At 44.2% G+C, this 23,223-nt stretch overlaps 1 protein-coding gene across 1 annotated transcript in view; it reads left to right on the top strand.

Annotated features, from left to right (window-relative positions):
* Positions 1-23,223, top strand: part of NARS1 (asparaginyl-tRNA synthetase 1) — a 217,003-nt gene that overhangs the window by 46,284 nt on the left and 147,496 nt on the right. The window contains exons 2-4 of the mRNA XM_085630181.1: positions 11,623-11,705; positions 14,312-14,377; positions 14,481-14,573. Coding sequence (XP_085486307.1) covers positions 11,623-11,705; positions 14,312-14,377; positions 14,481-14,573 — 242 coding nt within the window. The remainder of the gene's footprint in view (positions 1-11,622; positions 11,706-14,311; positions 14,378-14,480; positions 14,574-23,223) is intronic.

The raw sequence follows: 23,223 nt of genomic DNA, 5'->3' as shown, positions 1-23,223 counted from the left end.
GCTGCTCTGTCCTGGACAACGCGGCCCTTCTGGCTGCGATCAACCGTGCCAGAGACATGCTGGATGCGAAAATCAGCGCGGTGGAGTCCGAGGTCTCCTTTTTGTGCCAGGACCTACGCAAGGCAGTGGACCGCATCACTGAGGCGGAGACTAGGGTCTCCACCGTGGAGGATTCGGTGACCTCACTCCAAAAGAAAGTAAATAATCTCACGGTCGTAACGTAAGAACTGGCCTTTAGAGTTGAAGATGCGGAAGGCCGTGCCCGACGAAACAACCTGCGCTTCGTGGGCCTACCAGAGGGCTGCGAGGGGGTCTCCATGACAAACTTCATCGCTAAGTGGCTCACAGCTATCCTACCTAACGAGGTCCTCTCCTCGGCTTTCGTGGTGGAACGGGCGCACAGGGCACTAACACAGAAATACCCCCAATCCCCCGGGTGCGGCCCCAAGACCTGTTATTGCAAAGATCATGAACTATGCCGACCACGATGCTGTCCTACGATTCGTCTGGTCACATAAGGACAGCTTTGTGCATGATTCCCGCTCCATCATGATATTCCCGGACTACATGCGTCTGGTTCAACAACAACGCCAATCCTTCATGGCGGCGAAGCGCAGACTTGGAGAACTGAATATATAATATATGTTGCTATATCCTGCCAGGATGCGTGTAATTTATAATTCTAAGTCTTTCTTCTTCGACACCCCGGAGGTGGTCTTCACCTGGACGGATGAGCGCCCACAGCTCCGAGCGAACTCTCCACCGACCATAGACTCGGACTCCTCTTGAAGTTCACGGAACCAACGGCAGCGACGCAACAAGTCACAGAAGCGGCGAGGATGGGGTCGGACAGGATGTCGGCAAGTCCTGAGCGGCCGCCTTGACCACTTCAGACTAATCCACGGACCATATGGCAATCGCAGGGCACAGCGACGGCTTGAATATACATACGTATTATTCTCTCTGGGCGGGCGTGGAAGCTCGATCATGGGCTGCTTAATCAAGGACTTATTGTATTCCCCGTGTTCATAGAGTTATAGGGTGGGAAGGGAATCTTTGGTGCGAGACCTGAAAGCTCCCCCGTTGGGGGCCCTCGGCTCTACACACCGCAACAGATGCTCCTTGTTTTTAGTAGTGCCGGTGGGGGTGGGGGGGGATCTTGACAGATTGTAATGTTTATGATGTCAATGTTTTAAGTTACATGCAGACCGGTGTTATTTTCCTTATGTTCCTCTATGCAGGTCTCTTTGATTTATTCACCTCTGACATAGGTCGTAATGACACCTAGTGAAGTGTACCCCCTTGGGGAATTAACGGTGGTCTCCCGGAATGTTAGGGGGTTGTTAAACAAGGTGCAGTCCTACGACAAGCGAAACGATATGGGGCAGACATCTTGCTCTTCCAAGAGACCCATTTGATGGGAACGAAAGTCCTGTGCCTCGCCCGATTCTGCTTTTGTCATATCTATCACGCCGGATTTACAAGGGGCTCCAGGGGTGTGGCAGTTCTTATCTACCGTAGGGTTCAGTTTAAATACACAGCACTTAGGGCGGATCCGGGAGACCGCTTCCTTTTCGTCTCAGGGGAGATGTATGGTGAACAGATTACAGTAGGCAGTATTTATGCCCCCCCCCCCCCTCCAATAGGGGCCACTTTCATCGACAAGTTGCTAGGGGTATGGGGAACTGTTTACACTGGCCTGACCCTGCTCGTGGGGGACTGGAATGATACCATGGGGCCTATGTATCGTCAGCGCGACCCAAATATCCCTCAGCCACCGGGTCCGACTAAACTACATACATTCGCCTCGACACTGGGCTGGGCAGACATATGGCGTGAATTCCACCCTCTGGAATGCGACTACACATACTTATCGGCGATTCATTGGTTCACAGTCCAGATTAGATTTTTTTTTTTTTTATCCCTCGTGTATTTCTCCATAGATTTTCACAGGTGCGACATCAATCCCGCCAAGTCTGTCTTTTCCCAGTGTGCGGACACCAGCGTCGCGAGTCATGGGCGGCACAGCTTGCTCGGGCTACGGATGGTTTCAAATATTTAGGGATTTACGTCTCCCCCTGACCCAAGATCTCCTGGGCGCATAATATCACCTCATTGTTAATTAGCCTTGGGAATGAAACAACAACTATATGGTCCGCTCTCCCCCTCTCCCTTTATGGGCGCTCAGCCATCTTTAAGATGGTTTCCTTACTTCAGATCCTGTACCGCCGCCAGAATTTCCCTTATCCTCTTCCCTGCACCTGGTTTGCGCAGGTAAATGCTATACAATATAATTTCCTCTGGGGTGGTGGGACTGTTCGTGTGGCACTCTGTATATGTATACAGTCCACATATTGTGGGGGGATAGCGGCGGCCGATATTTATTCCAATTACGCAGCGTCTCACCTCCTCGTAATTAACAAATGGTTGTACTATTCCCCTACAGACCCGGCATACACTATAGAACATGCCGCTATGGAACAAGTCCCTCTTCTCCACTTACTGTACAGCCACACGCGCTTATATCACCTACTGCCGGCTGGCAGAGTAGTCATACAGCTATGGAGGGCCAAGACTAGGCAAATGGGGTGGAGGGGAAAACTCACTGAGCAGACCCCCTTATGGCATGGCACATAACTTCAATCGGCGACCTCTTTGGGTGGGTTCCGGGGATGGGACCTAGTGGATCTCGACCCTGGGAGATATAGTACGGGGTATTACCCTAAAATCATTTCAACAACTAGAGACAGACTTCGGCCTCCATAAGTCACAGTTTTATAAATTCTTGCAACTTCGTCATGCACTCAACCCCCAGATCTGAAATTTAGAGGCTCTTCTCGAGTTCCAGCCCTTGAAGGGTCGCCTGCTGATGGGTGACCTTGGTTTACACAAAATTAGGCAAATATACGAAACACTGACGACACACACAACCACTCCCCTTGCCAAGACCAGACTGGGCTGGCAGGCGGATATCCCGGAACTCACGGATGATGACTGGGCCGAGACGATTGCCAGCCCTAGAGGCGCGGCAGTCTCCACGCGATACCGGCTCATCCAGTTCAAATATTTACGTAGAATGTATTATACTAGGGTACGACTGTGGCGAATGGGGGTTATTCAGCCCCCAACGTGTTTGCAGTGTGGCGTAGATGATGGGTCCTTCATACACACGGTATGGAGCTGTACAGCTCTGCAACCCTTCTGGAACAGGGTTAGATCATGCCTTAGTGAGGTATTGGCGTGGGTGCTTCCATTCGACCCCAGACTGTTTTTATTGCATTCCACTGACGACATAGGGGGGAACCTCTATAAACAACATCTGCTATTCCTCGCCCTCACTATTGCCACAAGGCATATTGCACAGGGGTGAAAGGCATCTTCTCCCCCGACTATAGGCAAATGGAAATCTGAATTGGATAGAAGCTTGGGTGTCAAGATTGCTCTATTTGAGGCTCGGGGCTGCCCTAGGAAACATCGCAAGATCTGGACACGATGGGCGACCTATCGAGTTATTGACCTTCCCCACCTGCCTGAAGAGGATCCATGAGTGGCTTCCTCCTAGCCCTGAGATGTATCATACAATATCATATCACCTGGTCGTATTATCATGTTGTATTATTAGAATTGGACGTATCATATGCTGCATTATTGAGATTAACAACTGTCTGCATAATAGTTGTATTATTGTTTCACCTGCATGTTTGGCAGATATTGTTCGTCAGTATGGAAATGGTTACAGATGCAAATATTATCCTTCTTTTCGCACATATCCTGGTGGGCCCTACACCCACTCTAATGCAGAATAACCAAATAAAAATTTGTATTAAAAAAAATAAAAATAAACCCAGTCTCTCACTGAGAGCAACAAATAACCACATCAGTTTGGCAACGCCATCCCCTTCTGTTGGCCAAATATAGGCAACTACGGCTATCGCCAGATACGGAAGGCGTTGATCATGCAACTATTCAGAAATTGCTAAATTTGTGCTCTTCAGCAAATTAATGCCATGGTGTAACGCGGTATCTAGCCGAATCTTTTAAATTATCTACTGGATATTGTGTAAATAACTACACATGTACCTACTTTAAACGCCAGTTTCCGTTATATTTTTTTCTGCAGTTTCGTTGGTAATCTGTCCTATTCTAAAACTTTTAGGAGAACCGCTCCCCATTGCCGCATACTCTCGCTTAAGTAAGTCAGGCCTTGCTTGCAATTGGAGGATGGCTGCAATGCGGCAGTTAGTCCTTCTCCAGGCTGCATCACGACCCCCGTCACATGGATGAAACTCCAGCGTTTCCGAGGGAGTGCCGGAATACATCACCAGCGTAGAATACTTTACTATTGGTTAGGACAAATCGGCTTCTCAGCACAGCCGGGCCAGTGCATTTCACCGAGGGGCGTTGGGCAGCTCAGCACTTGTGGTTAGAAGCATAGAGCCCGCCAGTACCATTCCCTCAGCATCCATTTTGAGGGAGAGGATGGAGGTGGGGAGACCCACAGTGTCTTGCTGTAACAAAACTAATCCAGATTGGTGGACGTAAAGAGAAGGCAAATCTTCGTCCACTGCCGATAGTTTCTACCCCAAAAAAACACGTTAATCAAAAGGAACTTACTATACCGTCTAGTGCTCCTTCCCTGTGATCCTCGCTGGGACCCCCACTAAAGCGACCCAGGTGCAGCATCCAAATGGGGCTGGGGTTGCTGCCCTGTTTCTCTTTTGTCTGTTCACTTACCCCCGTGGTAACGCCCGCCGTACCGCGGCCTGGTTTCCGACCACTAACTGCCTCCTGGACTCATATCCCGCAGTGTAATGGCGCTCAACAGCCAGTCGCACAGAGCAAAACATATTTGCAATGCTATAGGTCTCGCGTTTAAATGCGAGACCTATGGCATTGCAAACAAACGGCTGCCATTGTCCCGGCTGTTTCGAAAGTGAAAGCGGGCATGGCATGCTAAATGTAAGCAAAGCACGTCGTTGTGCTTAATGTAGGAGAATCTCAATAAAGAAAATAGTACACTTACTGTTTAACAACCAAGTAAAGGGGCCAGTAGCCATGGGAGGTTACAGATGACGACATGGCCGTACTAAGGAGGGACTAACGAGCCTATTTAGGAATCAGAAGACCGCATTTACGAACGACAAAGACACAAGCTAATGAAAAATATGGGCGAGGGAGTTGGCAGAGCTTCTCTCCTGTACTGAACTACAACCGATCATCGCCAGAGCAGCACTTGCGCGCTGGCTCAGGCTCGACCTAAAAAGGTGAAATATGCCTTTTTTGAGGTTCAGCTATAGGCCAAAATCTGAGTTCAGAATTCTCCACAAGGAAAAAGTGATTGGGCATTACGTTTCTTGTATGACAACTAGTGATACAAGAAACTTAGGGAGTCGTTTAGAGTTTTGCCCTACTTAGAATGCACACATGCCTATGCTTTATCTGCTCTGTTTAAAGTGTATACATGGGCATACACAACTACATAGTGCGAATGGGACGTGCTAGTTGTTGACTGGTGTCCTGCATCTGCCAAATTCATAATAATTCATTTACTCCCAAATAAGTATACACCACTCCCCTGTCACTTCTAAAGGAGCTGCTAGGTCTTGCCTAGAGACAATTTTAGTGGTTTTGCTAGCCTAATGTAATCACAAAAAACCATAATAAAAATATATACCTACATAGAGGGTCTTTCGGTCCCTCCTCTTCATTTATTCATAGGTCTGTTTATATTTCTTTCACATTTTGCTTCCTCCCTCCATAGCCTTCAGCATGTGGCAGTGGGCAGGCCCACTTCATCCATAGGCTGTCTTGCAATGCGAGAGATAACATTTTGCCTGGTGACAACTGCACACCAGCTGAAAAGGAGTGCACTTCAGTTCCAGGGATGGTGTTACCTGCACTTCGGTGCTACTCCTTTATTTTGATATTTTTGTCATTTGTCTTGTGTATTGCATATGTTTGCATAAATAAATAAAAACATAGCATGTTTGCCAAGGCCAGAACTTATGGCCACATCAACCCTTGTTTCATAGGCTGAGACAAGAGCATACATACCTTAGAGGTGGCAGGGAAAGTTATAAGCTACAGTCTCCAGCCCCACCGGAGACCTCTTAATGTTGAATTCTCAGTAACAGTGTTTTATTTAGCAGTTGGAGCCTGCTACCTCTCGCATCCCCTGCAAATGCTTTTGAAAATGGTGCAGTAGCTCTCGTAAGCAGCCACAGTAGAAGCACAGCAATGATATCTTCTTGTAATTATCATTGTCCCACCCCTGACACTGGGCAAAAAGCTCAGACAGAGCACCGTGAACAGGAACTGTGGGCACGTTTCAGCAACATTTCTCAGTTTCCTTTTTTGATGTAAAGATTCTTGCAGAAGTATTTCGTAGTTTCTTACAATAGGAAGACTGTCTCATTGTCAGACCCCATTCAGGAAGGCTACTGGAAAACAGGGGTGGGTGAGGTTGTTTGCCACTGATGTCCTAGTATCTGACCTACTGTGACTCTACAAACCGGGCCAAGTACTCACTTTCTGCACTTGACTCTAGGGTATGGAGAGTGAACAGTCAAACTTCTCAGGGTGTTAGTCTGGAGGGCAAGAACTTAGCAGTCAGCCAGCAGTCTTGATATTGTATTGTCCAGCCCAGTGATTAACCTTTGATTAACAATAATCGAAGTGGCTGATTTTCATTTTTTAGCCCACTTATAAGGAGGGCTTGTAGCTCGGGCTAGGTGATGGGAATTATTGTGGCCACTACCCTTCTAGTGTGCTTGATAAATGTGGAGAGACCTCCGGATGGCTGCCCAAGGATGTTAAGCCTAGTTGCCGGGATGTGTAGTTCAAAGTACCCTTCAAGAATTGTGTCGGTAGCCCAGGTCTCCTACAGGCAGAGGATGTCATTCTTGTGGAAGTATTCTAGGGTGGAGTTTGCCAGGAGAGAGTAGGAAAGGGAGGTGGTGTAATATTTTGCATAACAGAATGAAATTTACACTACGTATATCATTATGCGCATGTACAAGGTGCACAACTCGCAAACCTAAATTCAAAACCTATGAATTTTCAGAAAAGACATTGACACCCATTTCCTATTGCAGCAGAATTAACAATAAAGCATGTTAGCACACACATTGTCTATTTAAATTTGACAGGGCTTTCTTCCTAACAAAGGTTTGCTATAAAATGAAGCCTGATGCCCAGCAAGACACCTGACATACTCTTCATACCTCTGTCAGCTCACCGGTGCCTGACTAGACTCCCGAACGGTCTTGTAACAAAACAATTATGAGACTAGTCTTACTGCTCCTGTGACCTGAGAAAAGCCATTGGTAAGAAAGGAATATTCGGTTTCTCTGATACTTGAGAAAAATGCTCCTGATGTCGGATAGCGATCTGAAAAGTGCAACTTCCACCGGTTGGATTTGCGTAGAGTAGTGCAGAGACCTCCGCTCTACCCAGCTGTCCTGGCCTCGTATCCACAAGACCACGACTGGAGGACTATCCTTCTCCTACCACGCAGCAAAGACCTTGAACACCCCCTACCTCCCGCAATCACCATCAATGCCTCAATTCAGGAAGGACCTCAAGACCTGGCTCTTCGACTGAACCACAGTGCCTTTGACAGATCAGTAGTGTTCATTGGCAGGTCACTGGCTAGGCTTCCGCTCATATCAATATTGCGACCAACCATTGTGCACATCACTGTTCCCTCTAGAGTGTGCGCCCGGGCGGCCGTGCACATTTTCATTTATCCTCGCCCAGCGGGGCCTCTGGGGCACGCATTACAAAGGGTCCTTCTGCTTATCAGCAGGACAGCTCTTTACGGGCATCTGAAAATCAGCACGCATCTGGAAAAAACCAAGACACAGGCGCCAGCAATAAAAAGAACAGGGCAGGTGTGTAACTGAATCTCTTTAGTTAAATCACAGCAGAATGGATCGCATTTAACCTTTCGAGGTATTTTACTGTGAGCTGCGACTGTCATGGCATTGTTATGTTACAGAATCGAATCAGCATAGCACTGTAAATCTAAAGTATATATGCATTAGAGAGAGTGACATTTTTTTTTTCGTTTTCAGCATAGACTATATTTTGTTTCTTCCTTTCTATATTTTACACACATTGCTTTAATTTTAGTGCTAGGCCAATGTTTTCCAAACCTTTGATTTAAGGTGGTATGTCCAAGCTATAAATAAAGATACCTTTAAATTCAGTTTTTATCTTGTCACGTTTGCTGCACTTCAAACACATAGCTCAAAAGTCAGGCTGGGTCTTCCTCTGCTTATGGTTTTTTTGTTTTAACGCACCTGGTGTTTATAAACTCCTCTCAGTTTGCAGTTGGCGAAAGAAAAGTAACGTTTATTATGGGCCAGTCATGCTGGGGTACATGAAGTGTGAAAATAGGAAAGGCTGTAGGATGTCATTTTTTTCATAGCACACAACAAAATGTGAATACCTGTAAATAAACTATATAAATTCTGCAGTTAGAAAAGCCGAAATAAAGCACTTTTCTGTATAATTATGATGTGTGATTGAAAGAAAGATGTTAATGGGATCGGAACAAATCAAGACCCTTTACTCTGTGTTGCGCAAATAATATATATTGACTGAAACCTGATTTCCACACATTATCATTTGTGTGCAATACAGTTTAAAACTGTATGTTTGTGTACATTTAGTGATCATTGCAATGGAAATATGCTCTCTGTAAATGATAATGAGCTAACACACCATGCTTTAGTTACATTAAAAAAATCACCCGCCTCATGTTCATTAGAGCTAGGTGGGGCGCAAATGTTGGCCATACTAAAAAAGTGGGTCATTATCCTAAAACGTTTGGGAAGCACTGCTCTGGGCACAAGTGATGGCAATAACATGGCACCACAAAAGTAATTTTACTTAAGATCTTGGTCCAAATGTATGAAGCTCCAATCGCAAAATACTGGTCGCGCTTTATGACTAATATTTTTGCAACCAATTGCATACCAAAAGGCAATATTTAAGGATGCACACAGCCCAATATTGCAAATCAGCTCTTTTGTGAACACAAAATGCCTTTGCATAGCTGGGCCTTGTTCTTGTTAGCCTTTTCTGTCTTCAATGAACGCCGTTTTCAATTCCTGTAGATCCAATTAATATGCTGAAAGATGGATTTTCATTTAACAGCCCTATGCAGCTAGGTGTTATAGTCTTGGTTTACATGGGTTGATCTATGTGAGCTAACGCACCTAGAAACTATTTCCTTTCAGCAATATTTATAGTGCAAACCTGGACCAAGGGCCTTGCTGTGCTTTATATGACTACCGGAAATGTTTACCCTTTTTAGGTCTTGCCTAAGACAGCGCATGTAAGATCTTCTTTTTTTTTTTTAAGTACAGTGGGATTGGAGGCCACCATTTACCATTGGTTGACTTCATTGTGTCACTCATTTGCTTGCATCTTATTGTTCAGCTGCCATAGGTTTCCTTCCTCTTCATTTGTGTGTCCCTCCCCATGTGATTTGATGCATTACTTGTGTCCTTCCACTGCTCATTTTATTAGGTGCTACTTTTTTCTTTAAGTTGAAGCAATCTACCAGAGAGTGTCTTTTCCATCTGGCTCCCTCATGTACTTTCCCCTCCTGCCTATTGTCTGTCTTGTTGCTTGACCTCTCCCATCTTCTCTCGCTGTCTCTGTTGTTACATGCTCCCTCCCACTATCTGTGCTGTTACTTGCCCCCTCCTGGCCTCTTCTAGATGTGTGTGTGTGTGTTGTAGCTTGCCCCCAACTACTGTCTGTTTTCTTGTTTGCCCCCAACTGTTGTCTGTGTTCTTGCTTGCTCCGTCTCTCTCTTGCTGTTCATGCTTCCCCCTTCACCTGCCACAACAAATAAAAGAGATATGATGCTGCCAACTCTGGCTGTGTCATAGCACTTATTTAAAAATAAAAGCATGCAGCCAGGCACTCTTCCTCCCATTTTGCCTAAAAATGAGAGCGGTGTTGTCTTTCACCTTTTTTAGAGACAGCACGCTGTGCTCACTCACATAGTGACTCCTATTACGACTCTGTTGCGCACACAGCTCAGAAAAGTGTACACACAGATACTACATAGGTGCACAGCAAAAAAAAGAATTAGAGGAAACATTGGTGCACATTGCCTTATGTCATGTGCAACAGTGATTTATCACTGGCCACCAGCCACCCATGTGACCGTTTGCAAGTTAAACTCAATTTGGGCTTGTCACTTGTCATGCAAGTCTGTCAAATGATGTGTACATTATTAGAAATTTAAGCTTATCAAGCTTGCGGCCAACCACTGTGCACATAGCCTTCTGACATGTGAAACAGTGATTCACCACTGGCCAAAATATCCTAAATGAGAATTATAGGATTGGTTTTTAAGATCACAATGATTTATACATGTTTGTGGTGTAAAGAAAGCAATATTGTGAAGAATCTGAATACCATGAGCTTCTCCTTGAAAATCTGACCCAGATTTACAGTGGGGCTTTTTTAACGTTTGGAGTTCTCCTAATTTGAAGTGCGTTCAGTTGTTCTTTTCAGATACCCTATTGTGAAAGGAGACTTATTTGGTATGATCAGCCATATGGTTTTGCATTCAGTCCCATAAAACATTAAAGTGATTCAAGACCATGAATATCAGACTGTCTCAAGTCATAGCTTGAGATTTTGTGTGAGTTGTATAATACTGCTCTTTCAGGTGTTACAAGTCCTCCAAATGAAAACTATGAAAGACAAATGGAACACTCTTTAATTTGACCGAACCCCCACCTCAGGGGTGGTATGCTGGTTTACAGGTATTTAGAGCAGCAAACATTGTTGAAGGAAAATTACCATCACGATGTCGACCCATGTCAAAGATGAGCTATGTTTGCCCAGCTGAGTATTATTACAAACCGATGATACAGAAAGTTGTTTCTCCCTTCTTTGCTTTTTCTAAGGTAGTGTAGTACACAAGCCTTCATACTCTTGGATAGATGGTGCAACATATCACTCATGTTAAGTGGACGGATGGAGCAACACCTGAGTACTGTTCTTGTTAAAACTATGCAAAACATGCAGCGTTGGGCTATAGCAAAACAATGGGTTCGTGCTCCACTATTATATCTTCTATAGACTTTCCTATATTGTTCTATGCAATTTAGTTCTGTTTTTTTAATTGTGGTAGAGTACGATTTTATTATGTGGCACCTGGTTCACATACAATAATTCATTTGAATTAAAAAGCAGTAAGTGATTTGATTTCAAAAGAACCAAGTTTTAAAAGAAGAGGCATCATTGCATTTACCATAAGCTGCACTAATGGTAAACATTTATCACACTCTACTCTTCTTTTGCAGAGTCCACATTGTCATACCAATGAATATGTAAGACTAATTAATGCAAATTTATTGTATAAGTCTGTAAGAAGACTGCACATTGACAACTATTTTTTATTACTTAACTTGATCTACAAGCGACAGAATACCCTTATAAGTTTTCTAGTAGCTCCAGTTTTAACATGTGAACTGCAGGCTGCGTTAAACTCATTAAGTACTCTTTTCAATAATTGCCTTCATGATCTAGTTCGTTCTAGTTTTTAAAAGGCTGTCATTGTTGAACAGATGTAATTTTTGTTTTATGCAGGAGAAATGTATGTTTCTGATCGAGAGGGGGATGATTCCACTGGAGATGGAACGCAGAAGAAGCCTTTTAAGACCGTTCTGAAGGTACATTTGTATTTCTGCATGCCATTGTTTTTGGTCTCATTTGTTTCCTGCCAAGTATGGTGCATGGTTTGTTGAGATACTATTGCAAGCACTTCAATGCCCACTTTTTGCAGAAAGTGCATCACCATTGTAAGTTATATGGTCTAGTTCAAGTTTCAAAATCTAAGCTTCTACCAAGGAATATATTCATATTGGACCTATACACCAAGTCAGCTGTGTAAACCGACAAGAACTGCAGTGTTAAGTAATCCAGTATCACAGCACTTGGTCTTAATTCAACCGCACATAATTAAGCAGCTAAGTTGACAAGTTAATCAAGCATGTGAAATGACTATTGGAGTTGTTCAAGGTAGCTTTGCTGATTATTGCAATTAGGCTTCTTGAAGAATTAAATTATACTTGTTTCTAACTATTTTGTCGTAGAAGCTGACCGGTAGTAACTTTCTGTATAGGGTAGAATAGGGCCTCTGTTCTTATTTCTATTTTTTTGATGTGCATTGTGATCTCTGTTTTACATGGATATTGTCTAATGCTTTTGTTCATTACAAACGATCAACTTGTATGTAGTGTATGCAATAAGCACTTCAAGAGACAGCTCTAATAAGTGTAGTGCTTTCTTGTGGTGTGCACCTGAAGCTCTGAATGCCTCTAGACACGATCTTCAATGGTTCAGGCTTTTCCCTGTCCAAAAAAAGCAACCTGGGGAAGGTAACTTCATATGAGAGCCTGATTAGTCACCTTCTGTTTTCTTTCTCTTGTGCTAAAAGTCTTGATCTCAAAGCAAGACTAGACTTTGTGGCTTTCACCATCACACAAAAAAGTTACATCAGCAACTCTTCCCGGCAAGTACAAATACTTATGATTTTGTTTTTGAAAAATTATTGCCAAATATACAATTACTCTAGCTTAGCTTCCTGGACCACACTTTGGAGGAGTTTCTTTGCATTCTGTGAAACGAACGAAGTAGAGACAGAAGAGATCGTTCACGTTTTGACATCGGGGCTCCTACTTTTTGAGGGAGAATCTCCCTTTGTGGTCATGGCTGCTTTTAAGAGATTCCTTTTTGCTTCAAAAGACTTGGGCAACAGATGTATGGATTATGTGGGCAAGAAGGCTTTCTAGACGACAATAAATGATTGCGCCTCTCAGCCACTTTGGCTTTATGGGGAAGAACTACTGCTTAGGGACTGAAGAGAAGGCTTATGGGATTTTCTTAGAGTGGATGATCACTTTTTCAGACAAGATGATCAGTTCTCAATAGAACTCACTGGAGCTCATTTTATTTCTGTACCTAAGGTATGCCTGATGTATTCCCCGTGGTTGGGACTAACGTCTTTGAATCTTAATCACTTCTTTGAATCTGAATGCATAACAGAAATGAAAGATCTACCTTTCAGTGAAAATACTCATGTAATGATGAAATACAGAAGATCATGGTGGAATCTGAAACAATTGAAGAATAAGGGATAGTGAAGAGATGTTTTTCACAATTGAGCTTAAAATGTTCATACACCATACTGGCAGAGACTGTTCCAGCAGCAACATTGGAAGCTTTCTTGCAACCAAAAAAAGCGTAGATTTGTACTTTGAGGCCCTCTGCAGTTCCCTATCCAACAGTTTGCCTTCACTGCATACCTCCCTTGGAGGTGAGCATCTTGCAGAATTGTAAAAGGTAACAAAAGACAAAGGGTGCTAGATATTGTAAAGAATTATTACAGCCTAGGATTTCTGACATCCGTATCTAATAATATTCCACTCACAACTGTGAAGCCTCTTCTGTTGGTTCGGGAGATCCACTTTCCGTTTTTTTTTTAAAGAATAGCTATATCAAGTTGAGTCACTAAATGAGCAAAAAGACATTCTATTGCTAGTTTCAGAGAAAACAAAGTCCAAAACTGGTATTGCCTCCATTATTAGGCCCAAAGTCAGCAATCAAAGATAGAAAATTAAGGATGCTTGAGCTTGACCATATCTACCTCCCTATTAATGTAAGTTGTTTGGATGTGTGCTATGGGCTTACAGAACATATTCTTCAACATGCCAATCATCAGGAAATAAAGTTTTGCTTTGATCTTTTAAAGATTAACAAGCTGACATATGCTTACTAGAGTCTGCCCAGCACACCTTCTCTAAGAGGACAGCAGTGGTAACAGTTTTCTTGAAGCATCATCAAATATTTGTATGGCAGCACTTGGGCGAATGGTTGATCGAAATGTGAATGCCCTTTGATAGCTGACGAATTTTTCTTTACTCATTTTCACAAATACCTCTTTTCCAAATGTTGCTTGCCAAGTTTAAATGCCAAAGAACAAATACAATCTTTAAGTCTTTTATGGTATCCGTAACTCCCCCTTCTGTTGAAATGACCATATGGGAGAGTTCTCTTATTGAGGATGGCAGGGAAGATCTTACATGACAGCATTCCATTGCTCAGCTTAAGTGCCAGACTTCTAAATATGGGCAGAAGCATACTTCTGAGAATCTAATGTGGCTTTTACTGTAAAATCAGCAATGCCTGAATACCCCTGGAGGTGGTGAAAGTGTTTGCAGAGATTGTCATATGAGCCACCCTGAGCTTATGAAATCTGTTTCTTTTTTCTTTACAGGCCATGATGACTGCAGGAAAGGAACCTTTTCCCACTTTTTATGTGGATTCCCCAAAAGAGAATGAGGTTGTTTGATATAAAGCAAATCCTTTCTAGAATATGTATTTCTATGCATTCTCTAATTTGTTTATAAAGTATATCAATTATTACTAAAGTATTTTTCTCCTAGAGGTGGGATGTCATTTCGAAAACTCAACTTAAAAATGTTCGGAAACTATGGAACAGAGAGCAAATGAAGAATGAAGCTAAAGAAAAGAAGGAGGTGAGCTAACAATGTCTCTTTCTTATTGAAACATTTAGAATTGCATGATACCCCTCATTGTTCATAGCCAGATAATTGCCTTATACGAACATTTGCAAAATAGGTCTGATGTTTGTTATATTCGACTGGTGGTATGTTAGAAACTTGTTTTAAGATGAACCCTCACTTTTAAAGGGAGCAATATCATTCTTGTTACCAGATATGTATGAGATTATTTATTTGTTATTTCTGTTGTGTTGAATGGTACTAAATAACTTAAGGCAGCTTCTTCTGATTACTTTTACCATTGGGAGAAAAAGGGAAAGGACAGTAAGTCAGTGGGACGAGATTAGCCACTGTATGCTGAACAGAATAAACAAGCCTTTACTGCCCTGTTGAACTTCATTTAGGCTGATTCAGACCAAAAGTGCAGCGGGAGGGAGTTCCAAATTGATAACCTATCTCCATCAAAACCACTGGTATCTTGTGTTTCTGAGTGACCTCAAATTTTAGAGGCTACTGTTAAGCATCTGATCTGGTGTATAAAGGACTCTTTTGATATCTGTCATCCATGTAAAGCATTATGGGCTAGTAAAGGCATTATGGCACCTGGACTAGGGCCAGCAGCCAATGTGTGGTCAGAGCCTGTTATTAGATAGGATACTTTAGTCTGAAGAGAATATGGGCCGCATTATTTTGGGCTCGCTGAAATTTGGTTAAAGGTTTGTTACTGATGGAGAATACGAGTTGCCTTTGGATTAGTGAAAGCATGATATCCGCACCATCAGGAATGAAAGCTTTGACTCTTTCTTTTTCAACCTATGTGGTAACGTAACACATATATCATTCCTCACAGGGAGAAACATAGCTAACTATTTACTCCTTTACATGGCCTCCCATAGTTGGAAAATCATTATAGATCATGGTAAGTTTATGGGTCCACTGCTTTTTGTACCTTCACTTTCTCTCCCTTCCATGTATGTTATATATCTTATATATGCTGATTGTATATACCTGTATTGTATTGTATTTCTTAACTAAAACTTATGAACAAAAAGATCTTCAGTTTCTCTCATTGCCTGGGTTTGAACTGGACAGTCATGTGAACAAAACGAGTTTCCTTTGGAAAAATTGCTACTCTAATACTATTGACTGTATATTCTATTATACAACATACTCCCCTGCATTCAAACTATCCACATACATGCAGGGAACAGTATAATTCCAACCCCTTTGCTAGTGACTTCAAAACAAGAACTTAAAAAAAATATCGATTTATTACTTTGTTTGTTTGAAAAAGCATACGCTTAACAATACATAGGTATACAATATCTCTGTTGCATCAAAATCTCATCAAGAAATACAGTAGAGACATACAAAAATCATTAAAAACGGATTCACATAAAAAACAAGGAGTGTACACATAAGAGACAGAGGACTATGTCATTGAATGAACACATCCGTGATTATTTCATTTAAAGCCTGAGACCCTATACCATACATGAAATGTGCATTCGAAAGGTCCCAGTTTTCTCACGGATTGTGTTCTTTTTATAAAGCGTCGACTCGTTTCGATGGTACTTTTTTATATAGCCATCTTTTTCAAGACCGAGTCATTTGTAACTCTCACAGACAACAGATAACAACCAGGAACTATTTGGACCACCTAAACAATAAAACACATATGTCAATACATAAAATTCACAAATGAAAGGGTCATATGGATAATTCTACCTCGTCTCAAAAAGACTGACCCCTAGTCCCACCCCTGGTTGTAGTCAAGGCTCCAAGTATCTTATACAGTAGCGAATATATCATTCCCTTTGAACTGGACAGCCACAAAAAGGTTATCTGGAACTGAAATATTTTCTACTTGATTTATTTTACATATACCTCAGCTTATTTCAAACTGTTGAAATCTTTCTCCCCGTTGGAAAGTTATAATATTTGCACACAATTTGAAATCTAATTTACTCATTATTCAAGCTGTGTCTGGGCCCCAATCCAGTAGTGCTGCCTTCCACTGGAGCCGTCTTACTTTCCTCCATGCCATAACAAACATTTTAGAGCACTTTTTCCTTACCTTTCCAAAGTTTCTCTTTAATTTGTGAAGCATTCATTTTCTTTCTAGCTTTTTATATCTTTATTTGGTTTTTAACCATGAATTTTAATGGAACACCATACTGAAAACTGCTTTTTTCTTTTGAAGACTGGGAAGGTTATTTCGTCTTTGCAACATTTTGGCTATCTCCAGTTAGTTCAGTTCTCCTCCCACACGAAAGGGCACTCACAGAACCTGCTATTTTCTTATGATAAGTAATCTCTTGCTCTGGCAATCTCATTCCTTAGTACGGACTTTCAAATGCTGATCCAGGCTCACTTACAGGAAGAGAGAAAATGTGGAAAATCTTTTACAGAACATGATAACCTCCTATTTCCACTAGATGCTAGAGTGTGCAAAAATGCTGTACAAAATCTGTTCCATGGCAAAAGATTCTCTCAGGCTATTTGTAGTTAAAAGTTTTTCAGAGTTTTGCAAACTTGCATCTGACTGAATCTGCCACAATTCTCTGCAACTTTATTATTTCATCCACATAACTCTTACTGATAAATCACTGCAGTTGTAAAACACCTGTATTGCCATCTGCTCCGTTGATGTCCCTGTACTAACTTTATAATTTATCTCGCTAATTTGTGCTTTTACGCAGTAAGTTACTAGGATTTCATAAATATCATTACGGTCACAAACTCTTCTTCCTGCCGTACATTTGCTCCTTCTCCTTTATTAAAATAGCAAGTTACTTTACCGTCAATCAAAATCAATATTTCCAAATTCTCCACAGGCCTTAAATCTGCTTCCATAACTGCTTGGCTAAAAAACAAAAACTTCTCTTAACCCTAATTCTTTATTCTCCTCCCTACCGCCCAGAATCGTCCGAGATTGATGCCCATTGCATACATTCCTGCCTGAGAAACGTTTATGGAGAAACTTGTTCATTTGCACAATCCTGTTGTGACTCATAACATTCCTGATGGACTCCAAAGTTTTGTAATGTTTGTTTCATTCATAAGAGTATATACAGTAATAACCTGTGATAACAAGCCCCTTGGCCACCACAGCCAAGCACGGTACAATTATGGATCTATGTTCTCCTCGTCATGGTTTGCTTCCCGTGACCTCTCGTCCCCATTGCCCCTCTCGTATTTGCAAAGGCTGTTCATTCTTTCGGCCTCACCCTTCCAACATAGAACAGAGGTATACCTGTCTCCTCAAACTCTCAACCGGCTCCTGTATCCCAACCGGCTCCTGCATCTCAACCGCCCCAGATTTTGTCAAATTTCGTCTGTCAACCCTGTCCCTTGTAGACTTCCCACTCCATAAGCTTATAATTTTTTCACCACCATGCATCCCAGGTTTACTAGAATTTCTAATCTCGAGATACATCTGTGGGCCCCATATATCCAGGAGTGCTAGCCGGAATTGCCCCAGCCCCATTGTCTCCTCCAGAGATCGCCCCACAGCTTCCCAGAAGTCCCACAAGTGGGGGCAACTCCAGAGTTTGTGTAGTAGTGTGCCCTATGACCCACAGCCTCAAAGGTAGTGCACATCCTCCATTCTGCCTATCCTATGGAGCTGCATTGTGTAGTAAGCTCAATGCAGTCTTTTAATTTAGATAAAGCGAAAACACACCTTTATGGCCTCCTCCACTGGACACCCAAAAGCCAATCGTCCTCGTTGAGTTTCCCTAGATCTTGTTCCCATCTATCCTGCAATCTCAACAGAGGGGGTTGTGTGTTTCACATTATAGTGCTATGTCATTGAGATCAGTTTCTTATCCACCCACCATTGTAGCAGTTTCCCTTCTAGTGGGGCGTCTTCATGTGTCTCATCCTCCAATGACCCACTGAGGGCATGGCTTATCTGACCACAGCCACTCTGACATCTGATATTCTTTCCTCAAGAAGGTGAAGGGCACCACTCCATTTGCATCCCAAACATTCACCAACGTGGAAAGGCTGATGTTGTCCCAGTTCTGAAAAACCTTCAGAGCCACAACTGGACACAAGCGGGACCCCTCCCATAGCAGTGTTTTTTGGGGTCAGCCTGTTATCCCACCCCATTTCTCTGGTCAACCTCTTTCAGATTTCTACTACCATTCCAGTGGCCAGACTCACTCCAGGCAACAGTCTGCCCCCGTATAAAACATGCATGAAGCTCCTCTTATTCATACCCAACCTATCCTGCCGATATGCGGGTCCTCCCAATCTGCGTATACCCAGTCTTTAACTACACTCACCTGTGCTACCTCATAGTGTTTCCGGATGCATTGCAGGGCGATGTCTTCCTCGTATTTGGATCTCTGGAGGACCCTCATACCTATGCAGGGTTGCCTCCCTGCCCAAAGCAATGTCCATACAAACGCATCTACCCTGGTAAACAAAGCGTCCAGAATCTTGTAGGGACTGTTCTTTAGGATATATAGCAGTCTAGGGAGTGGTACCATCTTAAGCATTGCTGATTTTCCTACCAGCAAAAGCGTTATTGAGTGCCAGTGCTTCACATCCTGCTCCAGCCCTTTTAACATAAGATCCAAATTTACCTCATTGTGCGAACCTGGACTTTAAGTGATCCAGATCCCAAGGTTATTTAAACCTGGTCTCCACTCTCGATGGCAGTGCGGGTGCCTCCTCCCGTCCCAATCCTCTATTGGTAACAAAAGAGATTTGTCCCAGTTTATGGCAAAACCAGAGTGAGTCCCGAAAATGTGAAAGGCATCTCGCAGCCTGACCAATGTCTGGCATGTGTTTGTCAGATATAGCAAACGTTTGTTGGCGTGTGGGACTATGCGCTATTCTCATCTGTTACTCAACGGCCAGCCCCAGATCTGCGCATCAATCTGCACCCATTCCGCCAAATCTTATATTGCTAGAGGGACTAGCCCTTCCGCGTCCTCCTCTCCACTCTAAAGTCCAGGGAGGTGTGACCATTAACCTTCACTCTGGCCATTGGCCTGTCGTAGAGCAGTTTGACTCATGTCTTGTATTTTGTACCAAGGCTCATCTTGGCCAGGACTCCGAAGAGCTACAGCCATTCCACAGAATCGACGGCTTTGTTCGCATTGAGCAAAGCTATCCTCCTTTCCGCAATGATGACACCTCTGATCGTTGCCTTATCGCACTGTATCTTTGTTTTCCTCAAAATAGAACTTAGTGGGTCTATCTAGTCGCCATGTCTCCATTCTCCACTCCCCGCGTGGTGTTCACACATTAATGGACACTCATAGGGGTGAGTGGTCGCTATTCCCCCAAGCCAGGTACTATGCTTCACTAAACCTAGGGAGCAAATTGCCTGCTTTGAAGAAATAATCAAGTCGCAAGTGCATGTCGCGTGCACCCTGGTAAAATGAGTATCCTCTCTCACTGCTGTGGCGAGATCTCCAGACATGACATAGCCCAAGTGCCTGCACAAAGCTCTCTAACTTTACACCTGTTGTCTCCCCCCTCCACTTTTTGCGCTTATTCTATGTAGCTTCATGTCTGTGCGAGATTGAAATCCCCACCTATTGCTGTTAGAGCAGGGGAAGCTTCAATCAGGATGTTTCCCACTTTCTAAAGTGTTACTGACTGGAGTTCGGTAGAGGTATACGAACTAGTCAGTAGCATAGCATCGCCCTCATGTTCTCCCAGGATCGCCATATAGCAACCCTGTGCATCTGTCCATGTGCGCTTCGTGTGAAACGGCAGCAATTTTTTGAGAAGGATCAACACGCTCTATGACCCTGAAGTATATTGTACCTGCCGGTTTGTACTTGCCCCCTCCATGTTACAGTGTTGTCGGTCAATGAGATGTGTTTCTTGCAGAAATGCAACATCTGGTTTGTGTCTGCTAAGGGCCTTGATAACCAAACTTCTCTTTACCCTGCTACCTTGTTGGTTGAGATTCCACGTTAACAACGCTAATGCTTGGGTTGGTGTCATGGTGGGTGTGTAAGTGTGTCAAGGGGATATAATCTACCCCCCTCCTTACCGTGTAGTGATTCTAAAACTAACCACCCCCGAAACTCACAGTACATTTGAGTCCCAAACCTTAACAACTCCAAAACAGCATGTGCTTCTGTCGCTGGGGCGCAGCGTGAGGCCACTTGTGTACGGCTGTCTATAGTTCTATGCCTTCTCTATATACCAGATAAACTCCATTGCCCCCGGATCCCGAGCATGACTTTCTCTTACCACTACTCGAGTAAATTGGGTCTGTCCTATACCAAGCGTTCAGATGTCATGAGCGTAACATTCAGCACTCGATCTTTCTCCCGTTTCCTGTTCTATCTGACCGTTCTGAAAACTCTTTCCTCTCCCTCAGAGATAAAAGACCTCCATCTGTTGTTGCTTAGGATGTTGCTTCGTTGCTTGACTTTCGCCGCCTTCCCTTGTTCTTTTGTTGATGAGGCAGTGACTTTATTATTTATACGCCTTGATGGTGCCAGTCACCAGCAATCTTCCTTCTGCACCCTGTTTCTCTAGCCTTGACCTGACCTCCTGTGCCGACGCCATGAAGTAAGCCTTATCTCAATGTACTATCCATAACTTCACAAGGAAAAGGAGCGCATATTTGAAATCCAGCTTACACAACACCCTCTTAACTGGCACATATGCCCCCCTTTGTCTTTGGACAAGGTTAGTATAGTCCGAATACAGATTTACCTCTTGACCATCTATTACCCAGGGACCATGCTTCCTTGCCGCCTGTAAGGTAACCTCTCTATCCCTGAAGTTCATCAGCCATGCTATGATTGGGTGCGGGCTCCCGCCAGCAGCAGTGGATACACTGGTATTCTGTGTGCATGTTCTACTGAGAAGAATCAGGAGAGATTGCTCTGCAAGACAGTCTTTTCCAACCAGTCGAAATTTGTGTTTGCAGGACCTACCCTACACATCCTCCAGTCTGTTCGTCAGCAGCCTCACCTCCTTCTCTGTGGCAGTGCATTTCTGTGTAAGATCTTTCACCTGCGGCAGAGTAGCTCCCATTGGTCTTCTGTCTCTTTAACTCGGTCGACCAGTTTTTGTGATCTTCCCTCAGTAATCCCGCTTCGCTCACCACCGTGGCAATCTGTGTTTCTAGGGACGTCTTTGTGTCTCATTGCCTCCAAGACAGTTACCATATATGCTGCCAGGCATCTGTGGCCCTCATCATGCTCGGTCTGGTCTTTGCTGGTTGGTACCACTCTTGAGTGTGGGGGTCCCCCCTTTGCAGTGTGTGGCCTGGCCTTACTCCGTGGTGCTTTCACTCTCCCTCTCCGCTCCCTCCAGCAACTGGTCAATGTCTCTACAGCAGCCATGCATAGCTCCTTGCACGCTGTGCACGATTATTTTGCTGCCACCCTGCCATGCACTGAAGTCCTCTTGGGGGGAGGGGTAGGGGAGTTGGGAATAAACAGTCTGGTCCCCTGCGTTGTTTCCAGCCCACACAGGAGGCCCTGATTCTCCCTGTCCGCCTCCGCAGGGCTAGTCCATAGTCCCCTCCCAGGAGTGCCAAATCACCTCAGTCTTCCAGGCTATCCATGAACACTGGTGGCTCTTTTCCTTCCAGACTAGCCTTGTCAAGCTTCACTTGTTACTCCCCTAGTTATGGGTGCTGTAACATCCCTGCCCCTCCCCACCGGGCCAGCTCCAGTAGCCACTCACTGGGCGTAATCGCCATCCCTGGCTTGTGTCCAGGCAAGGCACTGAACCCAGCAGGCGCACTCATGTATTTTCGTTCTTCCTTTCCTTTCAGGTACTCGGGGGGGGGGATCTCCTCGCAGGTCCAGTCATCCTCAGTCTTGTAGAGAGCCATCCGGGCTCTCCAATACAACGTATCGAAGCATGCAGGGGATATAAATAAAATGCGGTGAGACCGCTTGGGGTCTTCCCACTGCACTACAATACGAGTGAGCGTGTTTATGTTAAATCGGGTGGGCCACTAGGCCTTGCCTACCCCTGCGCCGACGAATCGCACATTGGTGATGAGGCCGGTAGTAAACCCACGCCTCGCCGGCTTACCTGCCCAGTGAAAGGAGGCTACCCACGCCAAGCAGCAGCACGCCTGATCGGCCACCGCATCCAGGGCTCCGCCTCTCCCGACTAGGTTTTGCCGTCTCCGCAGCCCCTCCCCCTCCTCTGAAATAGAGTCCTGCCCTGCCCAGAACCATCCGCCCGCACATCACCGCTGAATCAGAGCGGTGCGACTCGTGCTGGTGATCCGACAGCGCAGTGAGCAAGGCCCTGCTACAGCCCTGCCCCACTTGCGCCCACCGGCCGGACTAGGGTTTTGCAGCCCCCCTACAGGACACTACAAAAAAAATAAAAATTAAAGACAGCAGCAAACTAGGGGCAGTGAACAAGAAATATCTACCAAAAGGAAACTACGCTAACAAAATAGGAACAACAGGGAGAATATACAGCACAGACACAAGAAAGGGGAGAACTGAGAGGTGCCAAACACCGATCCTGCAGGAGGCATAACAAAGGTACACTCCCAGAAGGCGATCTGAGCACCCCACCGCAAGCAGGCGCCGCGGGCAATCAAGCGGAAGCTACAGCAACACCCCAAGTGCACAACCATGCAGCAGTCTCCCCGTTCAGAGAAATAGCTGACCCTGCAACGGCGGCTCAACGCTGGAAAGCATGGATA

Source organism: Triturus cristatus, chromosome 2_1 (assembly GCF_964204655.1).
Source record: "Triturus cristatus chromosome 2_1, aTriCri1.1, whole genome shotgun sequence".
NCBI classification, from domain to species: Eukaryota; Metazoa; Chordata; class Amphibia; order Caudata; family Salamandridae; genus Triturus; species Triturus cristatus.
The sequence above is the reverse complement of the archived record's forward strand: the minus strand, read 5'-3'. Positions and strand labels throughout refer to the sequence as shown.